This window comes from Mandrillus leucophaeus, unplaced genomic scaffold, assembly GCF_000951045.1.
Source record: "Mandrillus leucophaeus isolate KB7577 unplaced genomic scaffold, Mleu.le_1.0 Scaffold353, whole genome shotgun sequence".
NCBI classification, from domain to species: domain Eukaryota; kingdom Metazoa; phylum Chordata; class Mammalia; order Primates; family Cercopithecidae; genus Mandrillus; species Mandrillus leucophaeus.
Genome location: NW_012103732.1, coordinates 1,551,380 through 1,572,896, shown reverse-complemented (window position 1 = coordinate 1,572,896; position 21,517 = coordinate 1,551,380). Strand labels below are relative to the sequence as shown.

Genomic DNA, 21,517 nt, shown 5'->3' with positions numbered 1-21,517 from the left:
CGTAAAAAAAAAAAAAAAAGAAAAGAAAAGAAGAGATTTTAACAAATTCACAAAGAGGATATCCAAATGTCCAATTAATATATGCAGAGGTACTCAATCTCATTAATAATCAAGGAGATGCAAATTAAAACCACAATGTGATAATACTACATTCCCACAAAAATGGCTAAAATACAAAAGATTGACAATACTATCAGTAATGATGCAGAGCAACTGGGACTTTTATAAAATCTGAGATTTGTGTTGTTAAAAAACCACTTTAGAAAACTCTTTGGTAATATCTACTAGGTATCAGCACATGCATACCTTATGACCTAGCAGTTTCACCAAAAGATATGTACAGGAATATTTATAGCAACCTTATTCATAGTAGCCAAAACTGGAAATAAACCAAATGTCCATCAGGAGTAGAATGGATAAATAAATGTTGATACAGTCAATCAGTTGAACACTGCACAGCAGTGAAATGAGCAAGCTACTGCTACAGGCAATGAATGATCTTAAAACAGTGTTGGGCAAAAGACAAACACAAAAGAATATGTACTACATGACTTTATTTATATAGAATTCAAGCAGTCAAACTATCAGTAGTATTACAAGTCAAAATAGTGATATCCTATATAGGAAAGGGAAGTGATTGTGGGAGGCAAGAAAGAGGCTCCTGGAATTAAGGTAATGTTTCTTGACCTGGGTAGTATAAAGATTAATAGATTTTGTGATAATTCATTAAGCTGTACACTTTCCTTTTTGTGTGTTATAGTTTTTTTAAGTGGCTATTAATAGAAAATAAAACCCTTATAATATAAAAAATCTTTTACATTTTTCTCATGCACGCATTTGTCATCCAAAATACACTAGTACCTGTGTTCCCCAAAGTGAAAGACCCCAAATGACAGAATACTGAACTTTAGCCAGCCATGGCACAATGGCTGAAACAAAACAACTCTAGCTAAATGAAAGTAAAACTAAATTTCTTGATCAAAATATGCAAGTGGTAATAATAAACTTTATTAAAAAATTTTTTTAGTTATTTAAGCAAACTGTTTTTTGGTAGATTGACCTGGCTTATCAGAAAAGGAAATTTTAAAAATTGTTTTGTGTAATGAGACTGTGAATGGCAACATGAAATATTGTACACTATACTATTGCACAGTATTATTAACATTACATAAGATAAGTAGATTTATTTCTAGATTCTAATAATTTTCTTAACTTACCAAATAAATTAGTGCTGCATATGAAGCATATATTATGCTAGTTAAAGCAGTCTTTGCTGGAAAGGAGATGATTTCAAACAAAGAACCCTTTCTGACCTGCAAAAACAGAAAAGATTTTCTTAATAAACAAACATTTTGAATGTTTCAATGTCATATTTTACAATGTTACTGTAAAATGAGATTTTTTTTTTTTCTAAAGAAAGTCATCTACTTTAGACTATCTGGGCTTTTTCACATTGTGAAAATTGTTTACTTTTCCTTTTTTAACAAGAAGACACTTTCTTGTGCTAATCAAAACCTGTGACAAATCTGTAAAAATCTTGCATTTCTGCAATCTAAATGACTAACTTCTCACAATTACCAACCGTGCACACTAGGAGGTGCTGCTGTGCATATGAGAAAAACAGTCTTTCCTTTGTTCAAATTCATGTAATCATTCTTTACTAATTATTCACAACCTCAGGTAAACAGCAATCAAAATAATAAGCTTTTCCTAGAGATTAATGACCTGCTTGGAAATGTTAATCATGAGACTGCTGAAGGCCAGCATTCACCTTAGATGATCATTAAGCTTCAGAAAATGTTCTGTGCTTATATGCAACAGGCTCTCATGAAACACAGAGAAGTTTAACACCAATAATGAAGTTGCCTCTCCTGTGTTTCTAGTTTCTGGCAGTAGGTGTACCAGCCTGAAACATATCATCGTAACATATTCAGTTTATACTGTCTCATGGGTCACCTCTGTTGCCTTGAGCAGGGTATGAAATGAGGACTTCAGGAAAAACATTCCCTTTCCACTCAGCAGTGAAGTGGCAGTTAGCCAGGCTCCTCTGAAGTATGAGCCAAGCAACTCAGTGGCTTCAATGAACTTCCAAAAGGTACAGGCTGTAGCTGATAAAATCATATAAATGCATGGTAAAAACATACACATAATGTTCATTAGGCAGCGTTCATGAAAGAGTTATAACAATGAAAAAACCAAAACAATCAATGATTTCAGAATAGTTAGGAAAATTATGTTATATCCACTCAGTGGAATATTATGCAATCTTTTTATTTTTTCAAACTTTTTATGTATTTTTAATTGACACATTGTAATGGTACATATTTAAGGAGCACAATTTGATGTTTCCATAGAAATCTATGTTATATAATGATCCAGTCAGGGTAGTTAGCATCTGTATCACATTGTGCATTTATCATTTCTTTGTGGTGAGAATGTTAAAAGATCCTCTCTTCTAGCTATTTTGTAATACACAATATTTTATTATTAGCCATAGTCACCCTACTGTGCAGTAGAACACCAGAATTTATTTTTCCTGTCTAGTTGTAATTTTGGACCCATTTAACAACCTCTCACCATCCTTCCCTTTTCCTCTTTCCCCACCCAGTCTCTGGGTAACCACTGTTCTCCTCTCTGCTTCTATGATGTCAACTTTTTGTTGTTAAGATTTCACGTATGGGTGAGATCATGTGGTACTTGTCTTTCTGTGTCTGGCTTATTTCATTTAATGTGATCTCCAGATTCATCGTTGCCATGACAAATGACAGAATTCTTTTTGATGGCTGAATAGTATTCAATTGTATATGTAAACCACATTTTCTTTATCCATTCACCTGTGGTTGGACACGTAGGTTGATTCTATGTGTTGGCTATTGTGAATAGTATGCAGCCTTTTAAAAGGTACTTCTGGGCCGGGCACAGTGACTCACACCTGTAATCCCAGCCCTTTGGGAGACCGAGGCAGGTGGATCACCTGAGGTCAGGAGTTTGAGACCAGTCTGACCAACATGGTGAAACCTCATCTCTACCAAAAATACAAACATTAGCCGGGCCTGGTGGCACATGCCTGTAATCCCAGCTACTTGGGAGGCTGAGGCAGGAGAATCGCTCGAACCTGGGAGGCAGAGGTTGCAGTGAGCTGAAATCATGCCATTGCACTCCAGCCTGGGCAACAAGAGTGAAACTCCATCTCAAAATAAATAAATAAAAGGTACTTCTGAAGAACATATGATAACCTTTTGTTGAACGAACATTTATATGGCACTGTCTACCAAGTCCTGTTCAATGTACTTTATAAGTATTCACAATTCTTAAAACAATCCTATGAAGTTGGTATTATTATTATCCTCATTCCACAACTGGAAAGCAGAAAAAAGAAAGGTAGGCAACTTGCCCCTGGTAATATAGCTGGTAAGTAGCAAAGTGAGATTTTAACTGGAAATAGTACTCCAGAGCCCAAGCTGTTAACCTGATCATCAAGCTACGCTGCCTTGGGATACCCTACTGCTCATGAAGAGTGGTAAAGGACTGCATTACAAGGATGGACTCTGGAGCAAATAGATGTAGTTAATCTCTAGTCCCAGAGTTCTTGAGTAATGAAATCTTGGACAAATTAATTCTTCCTCTAAGCTTTGGTTCTCTCATCTCCAAATTGAGAATAATTGCTGTAAAGATAAATAAGAAAATGCTTTTAAAGTTTTTAGTAAAATGTGCATGGGTAGCATTAATGGACATTATTAGTCCCTTATTAGAGAGGGAATGTTAGTAATAGTAATAATAGAAAAAGATCAAGGTTCAAAATAGTAAGTACAAGTATTATTGATTCTATTTATATAACATGTAAAACCAAGCCAAACTAATCTATGCTTTTGGAAAAAAAAAAGGAAACGATTATCCTAGCAAGAGTGAGAGTTAGTGACTATAAGTCAGCATGAGAAGATTTCTTGAGTGCTGCTTACCAAGATTTTCATAGATATGTTCAATCTGAAAATTTATGGAGCTATACACTTAATTTGTGCACTATTCTGTATACTTCAGTATAAAAGCTTAAAAATTCTATGTCCAATGTTTTTATGATTAAAATAAACACAACATTGCATAGAAGAAGTTTGGACAGAAATGCACCAAAATTTTAATTGCTGTTATGATTTAGTTATGTTACTTTGTCTAGTTAACATTTGTAGAACACTCATTACATGCTAGGTTCTGTTCTACTGGCTTTCCTTGCATTGTCTCATTTTATCCTCTAACAAACCTATGAAATAAGAACACAGGTTCAGAGAAATTAAATTCTTTCTTGTTTTCTATATTTTCTATGTTAAGTTCAAAGTACATAAGGTATTTTTGTAAATGAAATTATTAAAATATGTCTACATCCTGTTCTAGTATTCTCAGTGTTTGCTTAGTGCTGCCACTACTGAATGCAGAACAAAATTGCCCACTGCAATTTCCTTCTTCCCTCTTAAGTGATTTACAGAACAAGGAAACCACGAATAGGATCTAGCCTAGTAGCTATGAGTGGGGGGTGGGGTGCTGGGGGTTGGGGAAAGGCTGTTTTCTTTCTTCCTCCTTTCTCTTCGGGCCATACTAACTCCTAGATGTAGAGATAGGTAGGGAAAGTTTCTGCCACCTCCCTCCATAGGTCACCTGCAGTATTTCCCAGAATTCCTGGCTTCTGGAAAGAGTTTCCAGGAATGAAGCAGCTGCTGCTTTTTCCTCTCTTGCTAGAAGAATCAAATTGATAGTATGCCTTTGAATCCTACTTTTAGCTACATGGAGACAAACATACAAGTAGAGAGCAGACTCTCTAGGAGGAAGAAAAGCAGATATACCTCCTAGCAGGTGAAAAGGTTCTTGAATTTGTGAATATATGAACTCATAGTGGGAGGTCCATGTTCAATTATTGGTAGGCCATATACAATAAAAATAAAAGTGGTGTTGTATGGGTTGGATCTGTGTCCCCACCAAATCTCATGTTGAAATGTAATACCAAATCCCTGAGGCCTCCCCAGAAGCTGATGCTGCCATGCTTCCTGTATAGCCTACACAACCATGAGCCAATTAAACCTCTTTTCTTCATAAATTACCCAGACTCAGGTATTTCTTTATAGAAGTGCAAGAATGGACTAATATGGGTATCTACATGAGAAATTATTCTTTCCGTTTTATTACATCTTTCTTTCTCAGGTTTTGTCCTTCACCTAAAAGTAATTAAAGCTGATTAGTTTCAAAATAAGTTATGTACTTGATATATGTTATGCTTCTGAATAATTAATCTTTATATTGTTTAAAGGTCATTTTAAATTATTTTAATGCTTTTAATAATTACTTTTTATTCCTGTAACAAGAAAATATATTTCCTCCAAAATATATGTGGTTACTGGCAAGTAGCCATTTTTCAACTTTATGACTCACTTAAAAAACATGTTTTTCATATTATAAACCATGCTGTTTCATTTTTGTCTTGCTTTGAGCAGGAATAGTATACTGTAAAAGCTAAGATAAAAAACAGGAGAAATTTAGTAAGTGGCAGTCTTTAGATGATCTTGGCCTATTTCAAAATTTTTATCTCAACCTTGTTATATAATTTCACTTTATGTGCATATTTGAGTTAAAAAATATCTTGGTATCAGTGTTATGTTCATACATTTCTTTTTAAATTTGGTCATGTAAAGCGTAAAATATATGGATATTTGAGCAGTAAAAGCATTTTGAACCTTTAACTCAACTTTTTCCACATAATTTTGACTGCTTTATCTCATAAAAGAAGGATGTGTGTTCATCTTATTTTCACTATTAAGATAAATCACACAAAAAAGTCAACAGTGAGCAGTTTAGAAAGTAAAGATTCACTTATACATGACCTGAAGGTTGGAGAATTACCAGGCCCCATATAGTTTACATTGTCCAAAACCACCCTGATGAGAGTTACAAGGGGAGTCATAGGGGAAATTCTAACTCTCAGACAAATGTTGCAGGAAACACTGACTGCTACTTACAGAGAGGTCCAGGAAAAAAAGTATTCCTGTAAGTTTGGAAAAGCTACACGAATGTGTCTTTGCTTAGCAACTTACAACACCTTTGAATACAGGAAAGACTCCTGACTTTAAAGAAAGCTACCTGAATTTATTAACCCCAGTATTAACAGTCTGTAGAACATTGTTCTTAAGCAAGTTTTTAATCCAGTGGTCCTGTAAAGACTCAAATGTCCTAATCCCTTTGCCAAAGTGGAGGAGTACTGTATGTCTTCAAGAGCCCAGGAGTTCTACTATCTAGAAAATATCCTCTTTCCCTGGGTCTAGATTATACCAGCCAAGTTAGCCTCATGGCAGGCCCAAGTAGGACCTATAGAACTTCCGGATATTTATGAGGTTTATAGTTTAAACCCCAAATTGGAGTCTAACTTAGAGGATGGGGTAAGGAAGAAACTTTACGTAGATAAGTTTCTGATCCTTGTGTTCCTGAAAAAAGAACACAAGTTCACTGGGATCCACCTACAGTCCAGGCATTGTAAAGGCTGAGGATTTTCTTCACTTTGGTCCCTATCTTATACCATGCCACGATGCATATACAAAGTAGAAACAGTCAACTCGAATGCCATTATAGGGATGAGTCTATCACAGGAAGAGCTCTTGGTCCTGTGGCCCTGCATTGGCCTGCCAGAGTCAACAACGATGTCTGGGAGCTGACGTGTCTTGGCTGAAGTCAACATTCAAGGCGATTATCTAGGTCACTGCAGCCTAGAGCAGCTGCGTTCTCCACTCAGGCAGGCAGCTCACAAGACTAAGCAGATGCACCATTCTGTAAGTACTGGCACTGGAGATGTTGAAAACTACCAGGAAATTCTCCACTAAGAGTTTTCCATTCCTGAGGCTTTTTATAGAACTAGCTACAATTCTATCACTGCAGTCTCAGTCCTGCAGAACCTGGAGGGGTTTGAGGAATAATTTTACTCAGCATCCATAGAGCCAGGTCCAAAAGAACCCTCTTCTAACAAGGTGGCCAGCTGGAAAGGCTTGACCCCAACCATCTGTGCACATGTCACAGGCCATTAGAATCGCTTTAGGCCATTCCTGTTGGTTGGGTCTTTGGGAGGCTTCTATTTGGCACAACATTTCAATACGCTATGACATATTAAGCATGCTCTAGAGCTGAACATCCGATCAGAAAGGCCCGGGTGGATGGTAGAGGGAGCTCCTGAGCCAGTGTCCGTTCTTCACCTTGAGGAGACCCTTACTGGATGCTGCATCTCAGAACTCCCCATGTCAAAGAGCTGAAACACTATTCTAGTTATTGTTTGTGTCCTAATGAAAATGTTACTCTATTTCTTTGTTTCCAAAGGAAGTCACCTGGCCTCACTGGTATTCTCAGCCATATAATAGAGAGTTTTGGGAGAGCTACTTAAGGTGCCCCAGCTACCAATGCATTTTTTCATCATTTGTCATCCACAAAACAGTGACCAGACAGAACACATCCAGAAGGTATTTGAAAGATACCTTCAGATAAGTTAACCAGGCCACTTACCTTCTTACAGCTAAGTTTTCCTAGAGTTCTATCTTTCATGCGTCCACAAAGCATATCCCCTTGCATAGTCCTTCCAGCTTTCACCCCTTTTACTTCCCCACACAAAGCTCCATCTGAGACAGGCAGTTTGACAATTCTTAAAGGAATTCACACTGGAATCCACTCTGGGTAAGCTGAACTCTGTCTGATGTGGCTTCTCCATACTACTGCACTTTCCTCTCAGCACACTCTGGTACCATGGATACACTCCATTTACAGACCAATCCATTGACCTCTGCCACAATTCATACATTCCTGTTGTGGCTTTGACTCTCCAGGCCATTGTCCTCATAGTCAGTTCTGTTTCTGTCCTCACTGAGCCTTTGAGATTTGAGACACATTGTTTACTACAACTTAGTTTTCCCTCACTGGCAATTCTGATTATCAACCCTAGCTACTGTATACTCCCCACGTAAACCTTCTTCCTAACCCCCAGCCCTCAAGGACCCTGGAACCTGTGACCTGGGACTGTTCTCACTTGTCTCACTCTAGCCATACGGAACTACTTATCTTCTCCAACTAAGTCATGTTCTCTCTCACCTCAGTATCTTCATATATACTGTTCTTTTCTTGGAATGATTCTCCTACTTCTCATCTGGCTAATTCCTCCTTCAAGACTCAGATACAGTATCCTATCTCTAGAATGTCTACATGGACCACTCTTTGGAATTATGTCTCTTCTTGATGCTTCTGTAGTGTACTTTCCATACGCTGATCATGCACTTGCTGCATCCTACTGATACTGCTTATTTGCCTGTGAGCCCCACAGTCCACAGGACAAGGGTGAGACATCTCTGAGTCCCTGGTACCTAATCTAGTGATTTTTCATATCAGGTTTTCAATAACTTTTTGTTTTTGAGATGGAATTTCGCTCTTGTTGCCCAGACTGGAGTGCAATGGCACGATCTTGGCTCACTGCAACCTCACCTCCCGGGTTCAAGTGATTCTCCTGCCTTGAACTCCTGACCTCAGGTGATCCACCATCTAGGCCTCCCAAAGTGCTGGGCTTACAGGTGTGAGCCACTGCACCTGGCTGCTATTTGTTGAATAAATAAAAAAGTAGAACTATACTTCACTTCCAATAAATTTAATCATCTTAAAACTTGTAAAGGGAGATATTAAGAAGTGAAGCTGAAAGACATCTGGTTCCATACACATGGCAGACTGAGCTAATGTGGAGCATCTCACACAAAAAACACGTAGAAATGCTGTAAAAATGAAACTCAAAAGATGTAATACAAAACTGAGCTTACAAAAAGGAAAGGGACCTTCCCCCTCCGCCCCCAATGCCAGGAACAAAAAGGGAACTAAAAGCCAGAGCAGCAAGTGTGTGAGCTTATATCCCAGGAACTCTGGAGATGTTACTGGACCCTAAGATAATGGTTGGGTGCTTGAGTATTAATACAGGGACTGGATATGATACTTGGATAGATGTGAGGTGGGGATCAAGCCTTTGCAGAACTGCAATTTCAGTGAAATTGGGACTCAAACAATTGCATCCACCAGTACAGGAAGAAAGTAAGGAAGCTGGTCTCCATGTGGGACTCCCATGAGAGATTAAAATTCCAAGCTTGCCCCTTATAAAGAGATCTGAATTTACCCTATCAGTGTGATGCAGGGAATCTTAAGCTGAAAAAAAAACATAAAGACTGGTCTCAGGTTGCTGGTATCCCTGGAGCAACAAGCACAATTTCTCTAGAGGGACAGTTTCACCCCTAAGGCCAAAAGGGATTTTTTTTTTAAAAAAAAAACAAGACTCAGGTTTTTTTTTCTTTTCAAGTTTCAGTTAAAATAAAATTATAAGAAAATTATCTATAGGTGAGATGCAATATAGATCACAATAGAAAAATTAGCACCTCCAAATACCTCAGGACAATCATTAAAAAGACCACACATAAATATGTTTAAAATAATTAAAGAAAATAGTTTAAAAGGAATAAACTTGTAAAAGACACTTTGAAAAGAAAAAAGCATGAAATTTGGGGAAAAAGCATTAATATATGCATACAAATGTAGAGAAAATATAAAAGTATGCATGTAAATGTTCACATCAACTTCATAAAAGTGATTACCTCTGGTAGAGAAGAAAGGAGAAGGAATTGGGCATGGTTAATGATATTTCTTTTTATAAAGGAGAGATCTGAAGGCAATATAGCAAAATATTACTACTAGTTTAAATTCAAATGGGACGTCTAATCAATTAACTTCTATACATTTTGAAATGTTTCTTTGATAAGAATTTGTAAAATTAAAGCTAGAACATAAGACAATTAGAATAAGGGCAAAGAAAAAGAGATTTCATAGTCATGGACTTTAATGTCAGAAAAGATAGTCACAGTTAACATCCTGACCTTGCGCAAGTCACTTAGTCCCTAAGCCTGTTTATCTTAGGTTCCTGGAATAAGTTATCATACTTGATCTCTAAATTTACCTCAGAAACTCATTATCAGTCAAAGTAAAAAGGCAAACAGATTATGTCTCTTAGTTCTTACTGCTGGATAAAAACACACAAATTCAACTGGAACTGGAAAGACTTTTTTTTTTTTTTCTAGCCACTGAATTTTCATAAGTGTTGGGAGATAAGTCATCATGGATTTCTCTCATTCCTGTGCAGATTGGCCCTTCTGAGCAAAGGACATGTTTGAATAGCAAACAGCCTTGCAAAGTAGAAAAAGTATATCCCTCTAGAGAGACATGTACCTCCCTGAACATGTCATAGGCCACTAAAAATAAAGCCCTCTCCTTTTTCCCTGAAACATTTACTTATATTCCAGGGTAATGAATAATTAATCTCTCTCTCTTTCTCCCTCTCTCTGTCTCTCCATCTGTATATCTTTTTGGAGATGTGCCAGTGTCCCCAGAGTCCCCTGATTTCAAGGTTCCTCTCTCCTGTGATGCAACATAGTGTGCGCACAGGCAACATTTGGCCCGCATCGCATTGCCCTAAGGAATTTAAGCATAGGGAACCAGCACAAGATACTGCTCTGGCTGACGCTTTTACTGTGAATAATAAACCATGTGTTCGTGACCCAAGGCTCGTGTGTGTGTGTGTGTGTGTGTGTGTGCATGCGCATATGTGTGTGTACAATTGTGGCAGGCTAATTTGTTAGCTTGAGGGTAGTGTAAGATCTCAGATCCTTCCCAGTTCTGACTTAGTAGAGAAACAAAAAGGAAGACCCTGAATAGCATAATGACCGGTGTCTTTAAACATGATTTCATATTAAATACAGAAATATTCTTCAAAAGACATTTCTTCTACCAACCCTCTATAAAAACTATAGGTTTGACAATGCAAGGAAGGGAACATGAAGTCAAAACATTAGGTTTAGAAAGATATTTCAGCGGGGATTTAAGATAATATGGTTTAACTTTGTTTCTTTTTTGCTTTTTCTTCTTTCTTTCTTTTTTTTTTTTTTTCAGACAGAGTCTTGCTCTGTTGCCCAGGCTGGAGTGCAGTGGTGCGATCTCGACTCAACTGCAACCTCTGCCTCCCGGGTTCAGGTGATTCTCCTGCTTGAGCCTTCTGAGTAGCTGGGATTACACACACACTGCCATGCTGGCTAATGTATTTTTAATAGAGATGGGGTTTCACCATGTTGGCCAGGCTAGTCTCAAACTCCTGACCTCAAAGGATCCACCCGCCTTGGCCTCCCAAAGGGCTGGGATTACAGGCATGAGCCACAGCTATGTTTCTTTTCAATGATCTAAAGATACAGGATTAAGGCTTGTAGTTCATAAAGAATCCAGTGATTGGCAAACACAAACCATTTTTTACTTTCTCAGACATCAGAAATCATAAAAGCCTTTTATAAATGCTGCTCTCAGGCAATTTGTAGCTTAAATATATGATGCTTTCTAGAAATGTCAAAATCTTTCATTAAAATGCGACTCCTACATAAAGGGTATTTGTTGATTTCAGCTGTCCAGGATCCATTTTTTACCTTCTTGAAGAAACCCAGAGTTTTGTTTGAGGATTTCCCCATTCCACACCACTCTCAGGTCATGTGGTCTCGACAGAGCTCCAATCCCAGCTCTAGGGATAAGCAGGTAATCAAGTTCTAGGCCAATCAGTGCATCTCATGTCCTTGGTTTAGAGGTAAGCTCTGAGAACACAAGCCATGCTCTTGGAATGGACCTGGAGACTTTGCTAGGGATGTGGGGTCAGGGGTTTTCTCTCTCTTTTTCTCTGCAGAAATTGAACCTGGAAGAATATAGCCAAGGAACAGCTGCAAATTATCTTGCAACTATGAGGGGAAAGCCAGGAATACCTGTATGCAGACATGTCAGGAATCTTAACAGCTCTGGGTTGTTTACAGGAGCTAATACATTTTCTTTTTTGGTTTAACTCAATTTGAGCCTCATTTTCTTCTCCTTCAACAGAGAGTTCAAATTAATTCGTCCTGCAGTATAGATGCCAGAATTGCAAAATTCTGAATCTTTTGTAGTGAAATTTAGGATGATTTGTATAATGCCCAGATTGAAAAACTCTTGAGTTCTGTGCCGTGCAGTTTAGAAAGCAAGAAATTGATTCCAAAAAAGTTTTAAGAGTTGTGGTCCTCAACAAAATATAACAGAGCCTCAATAAGACAATGTAGAAAACGTAATTTGAATTTATAGGTAAATATGCTCAATATATTATGTCAAACAAAGGTTATCTTGGAAACATAACAAAGTTATGAGGAAAAGGGAACAAAACAATAATTTTTAAGGCTAGTTGTAAAATTTCTGTTAGACTTAACATAAATGGTAATTTGCATGCATATATTTAAATTGCACCATTTGAAATGGACAGTTTCATATAGTTCAATTAAACAATAAGGTAGAAAAAAGTCCACATTGCTTTCCCTTTCAAACTTATTTAAACCAAAGATTCCACTGTATTTTAAAAAGGCCCAACCATTCATTTCTCTTATCCAGGTATATCTGTTTTATACATAGGACAATCAAGTTCACCACATTTTATTTTTCAAGTTTTGCAAATGTAAAAGTTTCTTAAAAAGGGGTCCTTGTGCATATGCAGTATTCCCTTACCTGCGTGTTATATAGCGGTTGCCTTGGCACATTAACTTCCCTCAGCAGACGACCAGATATGTCCCTTAGCTCTAAAAGTCTGCATGCAAGCTGAGGATGCAGAAGTTTGGCCACTGATTTGGAGGATCTGGATATGCTGTTTAATCCACGAATTAATGTTGTTCGATTAATCTTAGCTAAAGCAATAGCCATCTTGATTTTGGATGTTTTCTGCGCAGGTTCTCTTTTCTGAAAAATAGGCCTTTGAAAAGTAACTGATGTGTAATACTCCAATGCATTATTAAAACTACTTCTGGCAGAGACTGACTACTATATAACTACCTCGTGCATGGTGTCATGCATATATTCAATGTCCAATGATTCTGTTGCCCCATGAAACCCCTTGAATTCCCTGCCATGTACTTAAATCTTTTTTTTTTTTTTTTTTTAATGGAATTTCATTCTTGTGGCCCAGGCTGGAGTGCAATGGCACAATCTCAGCTCACTGCAACCTCTGCCTCCCAGATTCAAGTGATTTTCCTGACTCAGCCTCCTGAATAACTGGGAATACATGCGAGCACCACCACGCCCAGCTAATTTTTATATTTTTAGTAGAGACGAGGTTTCACCATGCTGGTCAGGCTGGTCTCGAACTCCTGATCTCAGGTGATCTGCCTGCCTCAGCCTCCCAAAGTGCTGGGATTACAGGTGTGAGACACCACGCCTGACCCTTAAATCTCTATATATACACACACACACACACACACACACACACACACACACACACATATATATATATATTTGGTTTTTTTTCCCTGGGATAAATATCAAGAATTGAAGTAACCAGCCAAAAGATACAAATGTTTCATTTTCCTCCTAGATTTATATATTTTGTGTACTGAATTTTTACTTTAAATTTTTGTTTTTAATTTCAATAGGTTTTTGGGGAACAGTTGGTATTTGGTTATATGACTACATCCTTTTGTGGTAATTTCTTAGATTTTGCTGCACCCATCACCCGAGCAGTGTACACTATAACAAATGTGCACTGAATTTTTAAAGAGCTCTTAAATAAACAAGAATTCTTAACTGACTTCTCCATTTGAGCTCTACTCTTTAAATATATATCTTGCTTTTCTTTTATTATTTTTTTCTTGCTACAGCCATACCCATTTCTTTGTCATTGGCAATTATAATGCTGAACTTTACTCTTCTATATCTGTTAAACTAGCCTGTCAGAAAATCTTACTAATTTCTTTCTCTACCTTGTCCCAGAATTTGACCACTTCTCATTACCCCCAGTACAGCACCCAGTCTATTATATTTGAATTCTACCATCATCTCTTTTCCAGATTAGTGAATTTGCCTCCTAAGTGGTTTCTCTGCTTCCACCTTTGCCTATTTTCATTCTGTTCATCAATACACCAGCCAGAGAGATCTAATTAAAACTTAGGTCAGATCATATTTTCCTTCTATTCTACTGCTTCAGTGGCTTCCAGTTGCTGTCAGTGTAAAAGCCAAAGTACATACTGTGGTCCACAAGGCCCTACAAAGGTTGTTTTTTCTTCACCTGTTCAGCCTCATCTTTTTCTCTTCCCTTCCTTCCTCATTACTTGTTGAAGTTTTTAGGTGTCTGGGATTTTGCACTAGCTATGCCATTTGATTCCTCAAGCATCCCAAGGTTCACTCCCTCACTTCCTTCACATCTTCATTCAAGAATCTCTTTCTCACTAAGACCTTCTTGGTCACTCTACCCACATCATCAATTGTGCTCTCTATCCCTGCACTTCTATTTTGCATCCCTTCTCTGCTATAGTTTTTCTTCTCCTTAACGCTTACCACTAATGTACTATATTGTTTATTTTCCTTGTTCATTGTTTTTTACTTGACTGGAATATAAACTGTAAGAGTTTTATATCCATTTAGCTTGCTTCTTTTTCTCCAGAGCCAAAGTAGTGTCTGGCACGTAATACACACTCTATCTTTGTCAGAATGAATGAATGAAGAGTATCCGAAAATAAAACAAATTAATCTTGAGAAACATCAAAGAAGTATACCAAATATTACATTAGAAACCACACAGAAAGTTTTCAGTGCACAATTCTATAACTTTCACAATAATGGTAATTCTCCACAAGAAACAACTCACCAAAGACAAAAATATAATTGAATTACGGAGCATTCTGGTGACAGTCATAGTCTCATTACTTTCAGAAACCTAAATGCCATTACAGGTAATTTCCAAACATCATTGGTGCCTTCTTAGCAGTTTTTTTCACACATTAACAATAACCAACCACAACAAAAAAGCATAGAGAATTCAGAAAAGTACATCTAAGGGCATAAAACTCCAAAATTTTTGGCATGGATTCTAATATGTCCTGTCTACAACTTCTATTTTGTAGTACATGATTAAGTACAAGACAACAGAAAAAAGATATATTCATCTTTCATATTTAAAAAACTCACAAAAATTGACCCTGTTTATCCTAAGATATTTTTCTCTTATTCCAAGAATGAGCATCTGAATTAAAATTTTTTAGATACGCAACTGTAGTACATAACTTAAAGGTTTACTATTTTAAATTCATCTTATGGAAATCTTTTGAAATTTGCAAGTGTAAACCTTTAAAAATTACTCTTTCTAAAGAAGTAGATACTAAGGCTGTTGTCTGGGCTGGTTGGGACACAAGAGGTGAAAAGAACTGAATCTCAAAAGCTATCATCTCAAGCCAGGATTCTAAAATTAACTTTCTGGCCAGGCACCATGGCTCATGCCTATAAGCCCAGTACTTTGGGAGGCCAAAGCAGGCAGATCACTTGAGGTCAGGAGTTTGAGACCAACCTGGCCAACCTGGTGAAACCCTGTCTCTACTAAAAATACAAAAATTAATCTGGCATAGTGGCAGGCACCTGTAATCCCAGCTATTTGGGAGGCTGAGGCAGGAGAATCACTTGAACCCAGGAGGCAGGGATTGCAGTGAGTGGAGATTGTGCTATTGCACTTCATCCTGGGTGACAGAGGGAAACTCTGTCTCAAAAAAATAAGTAAAATAAGATAAAAGTAACTTTCCCAGCCTCAAAAAGAAAATTTCCTTCAAAATCTATCCAGGAAGAACAATTTAGTAATCAGTATTCTGGTTGTATTCTAGGTATATTCCTCTATAAAAATTCCATCGTCACTCCCATCAAATCTTTTTTTGTTCTAGGCCAGCAAGATGGCCTTTTCCTAAATAAATACATGCCTGGGGGCAGGGAGAGATTTAAATACTAATCACAAAATTTAGAATTTTAAGATACAACCCAATTAATAAAACCCTCTAAGAATTTTTAAGACCATTCCTTTCCCTGTGTTTGGGAAGTATGGATCATCCTGGAAATAAAAAAAATTGCAGCACTTACATTCTAACCTTTTAAAACTCATCTGCTTAACAACTGAGTATTAGGAATGTTTTCCACATAATTTATATTTGAAGGGCAAATAACTTCAAGTATGTGATAATATCCCCTAACTACTCAAGTTTCTTGCCAATCTCAGCAACACATTCTTCAAAGGAAATAGTGGGAAAAGACCAATGTTAAGTGTTTTGAAAATGAGAAATAAAGTAACTAGTTATGTTCCTAGTTGAGTTGGGTAAAGTTCTATAAGTAAATTCAATTAGTTGGAAATAGGAACTCACAGCTTTATCTTTGGGGATCACAATATTCAATCAATTGATGTCACCATAAACCATGCTTATGGTTCTAATGATAATGAGGCTATTCAGAAGGTAGAAATGAATGAATGAAGTTGCCATTTCTTTGATTAAATAAAACCCCAGTTTCTCTGATTTCAGCAATGGTGGGAGAATCAAAACTTGAAAACAATAACAACGTTTTCCATGCCTGTCTCTGACTTCCTAGGATTCACCCTGAGCCTTTCTCAATAATTACTACTGTGCTGGCCTATTTGACATTGACCAGGCATGTACATCTGCCCATCTCTTTCCTTCCTACTCCAGAGCATAGCCAAAATAGTCTCCAGTGTTTCAAAAGACTTTATACCAAGGCTAGGGGAATGCAAAAAGGGGGAGCTACTGGATGCCAAGTCTAAGATACAGTATTAGAAAACCCAGTTTGCCCTCAGAAACTCTTAAGCCTTACCTCTCCTGCTTAGCTGATCTGACCAGCATTTGGATGCATCTTACCACTGTGCCTGCAGATTCCTACACTTCAGTGTCACACCTCCTCAAACACTAGACCCAAGAGAGGGCCGGCCAAAGGCAGAAAGCAGTTGTTTCCCCTGATACTAAGGCCAACCGTCCGAGTTCTGGTGTGCTGTATCTAATATGCCCACCTCTTCCTATAAGGACTGATACTGGGAATGTCCTCTTTCCCCAGGGCTATTATCTTACAGGCTAAATCAGTATTGTGCTCTGTTATACCATCTGGAAGTCCATTCTACAAGTCTCAGAACTCTACTACAGCTAAGGGAGTTCAGCAAGTCCTGACAGTTAAAACTCATCCGATTCAATGGTAAACGAGAATGCATATCAACTAACTGTTTTTTTTTGTTTGTTTTTTTGTTTTGAGACAGAGTCCTTCTTTGTCACCAGGCTGGAGTGCAGTGGTGCGATCTCCGCTCACTGCAACCTCCGCCTCCCAGGTTCATGCCATTCTCCTGCCTCAGTCTCCCGAGTAGCTGGGACTACAGGCGCCCGCCATCACGCCCGGCTAATTTTTTGTGTTTTTAGTAGAGACGGGGTTTCACCGTGTTAGCCAGGATGGTCTCCATCTCCTGACCTTGTGATCCGCCCGCCTCGGCCTCCCAAAGTGCTGGGATTACAGGCGTGAGCCACCGCACCCTGCCCAGTTAATTTATTTTTAGAAATGTATGGGCTCAGTAATTTGAATCATCTGCATATATAACAATTACCTTCTATTCAGAACAGAAAATTATTTTTGCTAAATAAGAGTTTAAGTACACAGTGAGCATTATTGGTGGATGAGGGGTTCCACATTAAGTAAATTTTCTGGGCAACTAAAATTTTACCCACTGAATGTTGGCTAAATTTTTACTGACATGAAAAATAACTTTAAAAAATATATCCCATACTTGACATCTTTGAGGATTCTGACTGCTGCTAATTCCTCTCTCCTTTTTCTCTCCACTTCTGTGGCTTTCATAGAATTTCATTCTCTTCATTCTCTTCTTTTCTCTGATGCCCTGCTAACCCTTTAAACAATGGCATTGGTGGGGCTCTATCCTATGCCCTAATGTTACTACACAATCTTCTTGAGCAGTGATGATTACCATTTTGGTTTAAATGTACACTATAGTTAAACACATGGTTTAACTATACACTATAACAACACACTATACACTGATGACTCCCAAATGTACATCTTCAGGTGGGATTCTCTTGAGCTTCCAACCTACATATGCAATTTATTACTCAACTCCAAGGCTTGGACAGGACGTGGCATGGCCTCTTAAACTGTGATCCAATCAAACTCATTATCTCCAAAGCTGCTCTTCCTCATCTTGTCTTTGGTCTTAGTTAACAGGATCACTATTCTTCTAGCCACCCAAGAATTCCAGAATCTTCCTCAACCTTTACACATTCTCTCTCATCCCCCACTGTCAGTTTCAAAATATGCTAAATATCTCTTGTGCTCAACTCATTCTATTCCCAATGCTAATGTCCTTGCTCTTAGCTGTCATTTGCAACAAAATCTTCCTAGAAGCTCTGCCTCCATTCAGATCTCATTACCACTAAAAAAGTATTTTTGATGTGCAAACTGAATGTCATTTCCAAGCCCAAAACCTTTCTGTGACTGGTATTTGTGTTACCTATAAAGGAAAGTCCAGTCTTTTTCACGTGGCATACAAAGACCTCCACATTGTAACTCCTTGTTACATTTCCTATTTTCTACTATTTCCTATCTCAACCCTTCTATCCTACATGCCTTTAATTTATATTTATTTGATATTTTGGAAGCATGCTTGCTGCTTCCTACTTTTGGGCCTAACCCACACTGCCTATGGAATATGCTTCCCTTCCCCTACCCACTGATCCCACTCTTTTCTTTACCTTGAAAACTACTATTCATCCTTTGGGACCCAACTTAAAAGCATCCTTCCTCCATGAAGCCTTCTCTGACCTTCCTCAGTAGAGTCATTCACTCCTCTAAATTAGCTATAGAGCTGTAACACTTACCATATTCTAATGCAATTACTTGTTTACAACTCTATCTCCATTAGATTAAGCTCATTGGCGGAAAGGATCGCATCTTGTATATCTCTGTATTTCCTCTCTCCAGTCCCAAGCAATAGTGAGGTATTTAATAAATGTCTGATGGCTGGTTGTCTGCAGGCATGGTTAAAGGTAGCTCTAATACCTCTCCTTTGGAATGAAATATGTATACTTTGTGATTACTGTGTTGCTCAGAGTGCTTTTTGTTAACTTCCAGGTTTTGGCTATATACCTCATGTTTGGCATTGCCAAGAGCCTGACTTCTGGATAAGTGGATTGTTACTGTACCACGTACCTTCACAGCATATTCTATTCCGACTGTGATCAAAATGACCGAACCACATTTTTCCATTAAGAGCTGTGTACCGTTGAGTAAATGAGGTTACATGTGTTCACTAAAGAAGTTGTTACTTCTTCCTAATTTTATGTTTCTTCAAAATATATACCTCCCTCCTCCTTCACTCCCAATATTTTATCTGTTTCAAATCCTTTTTGGAACAGAGGTTTAAAAAATATACATTTATACCTTATTTAAATTGATACTACTGTTTTCTTTCCACATTAAACACATATCCATGTTGTATTTATCTTTCCATTGTTAAAATTTATCTCAAGTTTTTGCGCTGATTTAATTGACATAGATTTTTGCTAAGTCTATCTAGGTATTTTTCTGATTTTTACATTGCAATTGTAGCAAGGAGAGACTGCCACGTGTTTATCCTAATGACATAGTTATTGTCTTTAAACTTAATTCTCAATCTACCTCACTTCTTGGTCCACAATCTGTCTGCTTCCCAAAGACCCCTCTTAATGAGTAATATTTGAAATTTGTTTTTCTTTGGCAAAATTAGTGTTTTCTTAAGTTTTGAGCACTGATCTCAAAATCAAGCATTAAATAATTGGTATGATACTAAAAATAGAATATACTTTTTCTATTCCTTTTGAAGGTTATAAAATCACATTACCTGATTAGACTGTGATAATCTTAGGATGGTGGGAAATTCATCTTTAAACTCATCTACAAGGTCCATGATTGCTTTCTGGATCCCCTCGACTAAGACAAAAAGAGGTTAGGAAAAAGAAAACTTTGAAAACATCCCCTAAATGTTTCAAAAGAACATGAAACACTTGATCAAATTCCTAGATGACTGGGAAAGTAAAGGAACTCTAGGGGATCTTATTCCCAGTTGTTCCCACACCCATATGCCCTTTACAACAAGATTGTGTGTACTTCTTCCAGAAAAGTTCTTCAACACCTGCCCACATATCCACCCAACAGGTTTGATCGGCATGGTGATTTCTTGCTTGGGTTCCTAGTGCTTAACAAGCTTGCAGGCCTGGTTAATGCTTCTCCTAGTCTGCCATTAGTGAAAGATGAGGGTAGCCTTCCACTTGGGAAAGCCAGTAAGGACAGAACTCACAGCTCACTGCTGGAATTCTTTGTTACTGCACAATAGGCTTCCGAGAACCTGCTACAGAATCTTCTGAAATCACTCTGGCAGTGAGAGGAAGAAGAATGTGTTTGGAGGCATAAGGGAAGGAGCGAGGGGATTGAATAATAAAGTACACTAAGGAGTTCTATGATGTAAGTTGAAATTTGTCCCAAATTCTGCAGTGATACCACAAATCATGGATCATCTGAGAACAAAGGTCCCTCTGAAAAAAACTGGCATGTGCTTTAAAAGAAATGCTTTATATATGATGCCAAATAGAAAAGAAACACCAGCAGTGATTCAGAAAGACTTCTGAACAGATTGTTTTTGCTTCACCAATGAGGATCACTAGGTCAAACTCGGGCAAAACTGTGAAGTCTTTGGTTTGTCTCCTTTATAATCTCAATCTTTTTTCTTCATCTTTTACCCTCCTACTACCCTCACACGTCAGATGACCATTAGTTTCCTGGATCAAATATGGGAAGAACTTGATACCATGCAGACTTGATTGACTGCCTAGTTATATATATATACACACATATATATACACACACACATATATATTATACATATATATTTAATTTAACGTAATTTAATTTAATTTTTTTGAGACGGAGTCTCGCTCTGTCACCCAGGCTGGAGTACAGTGGCGCGATCTCGGCTCACTGCAACCTTCACCTCCTGGGTTCACACCATTCTCCTGCCTCAGCCTCCAGAGTAGCTGGGACTACAGGCATCCGCCACCACGCCCAGCTAAGTTTTTGTATTTTTAGTAGAGACAGGGTTTCACCGTGTTAGCCAGGATGGTCTCCATCTCCTGACCTCGTGATCCACCAGCCTCGGCCTCCCAAAGTGCTGGGATTACAGGCGTGAGCCACCGTGCCCAGCCGACAGCCTAGTTATATTTTAGTGTGAATGAAATAGTTGGCTAATCTGAATCCCATTCTAATTTGAAGCCCTCATATTTAATTGCAGCTAGACCACTTTCTTCAGCAAGCATAAAGCCATGGCTGCTGAAAGTTTCTTCATGGGAACAGTTTGGGAAAGAGAAATCTTCATCCCAGGATTCCTCTAGCATGGGAAGCCTGTCAAATCCCCAGCTCTCATGGTGTTCTTAGTCCACCATCTACCTTAGAACACCCTCCACCATACCACATCCACCTCTCCTAACCAAAATAGAACCTGCTTGCCTCTCATGACTCTCATGCTTGAGATAACTATGCCCTTAACATTTGGAAAGTGCAATCCGTTGGTAGAAAGAAAATCATATTAGGC

The 21,517-nt window shown here is 38.0% G+C and overlaps 1 protein-coding gene across 2 annotated transcripts in view; it reads right to left on the bottom strand.

Moving 5' to 3' along the window:
* SPATA9 (spermatogenesis associated 9) overlaps positions 1–20,367 on the bottom strand; it is a 44,114-nt gene extending 23,747 nt beyond the window's left edge. Inside the window, exons 1-4 of one of the 2 annotated variants that reach the window (XR_001007073.1) lie at positions 20,066–20,367; positions 19,775–19,863; positions 12,595–12,822; positions 1,218–1,313 (exon numbers count right to left, since the gene is read on the bottom strand). Coding sequence is in view for 1 of the 2 variants with exons in the window: in XM_011989437.1 (XP_011844827.1) it covers positions 1,218–1,313; positions 12,595–12,822; positions 19,775–19,863; positions 20,041–20,101 (474 nt within the window). In the remaining variant the exon portion in view is untranslated. Of the gene's footprint in view, positions 1–1,217; positions 1,314–12,594; positions 12,823–19,774; positions 19,864–20,040 lie in introns of both variants that reach the window. The other variant, XM_011989437.1, reaches the window with a different exon arrangement.
* Between the last annotated feature and the right edge of the window lie 1,150 nt (positions 20,368–21,517).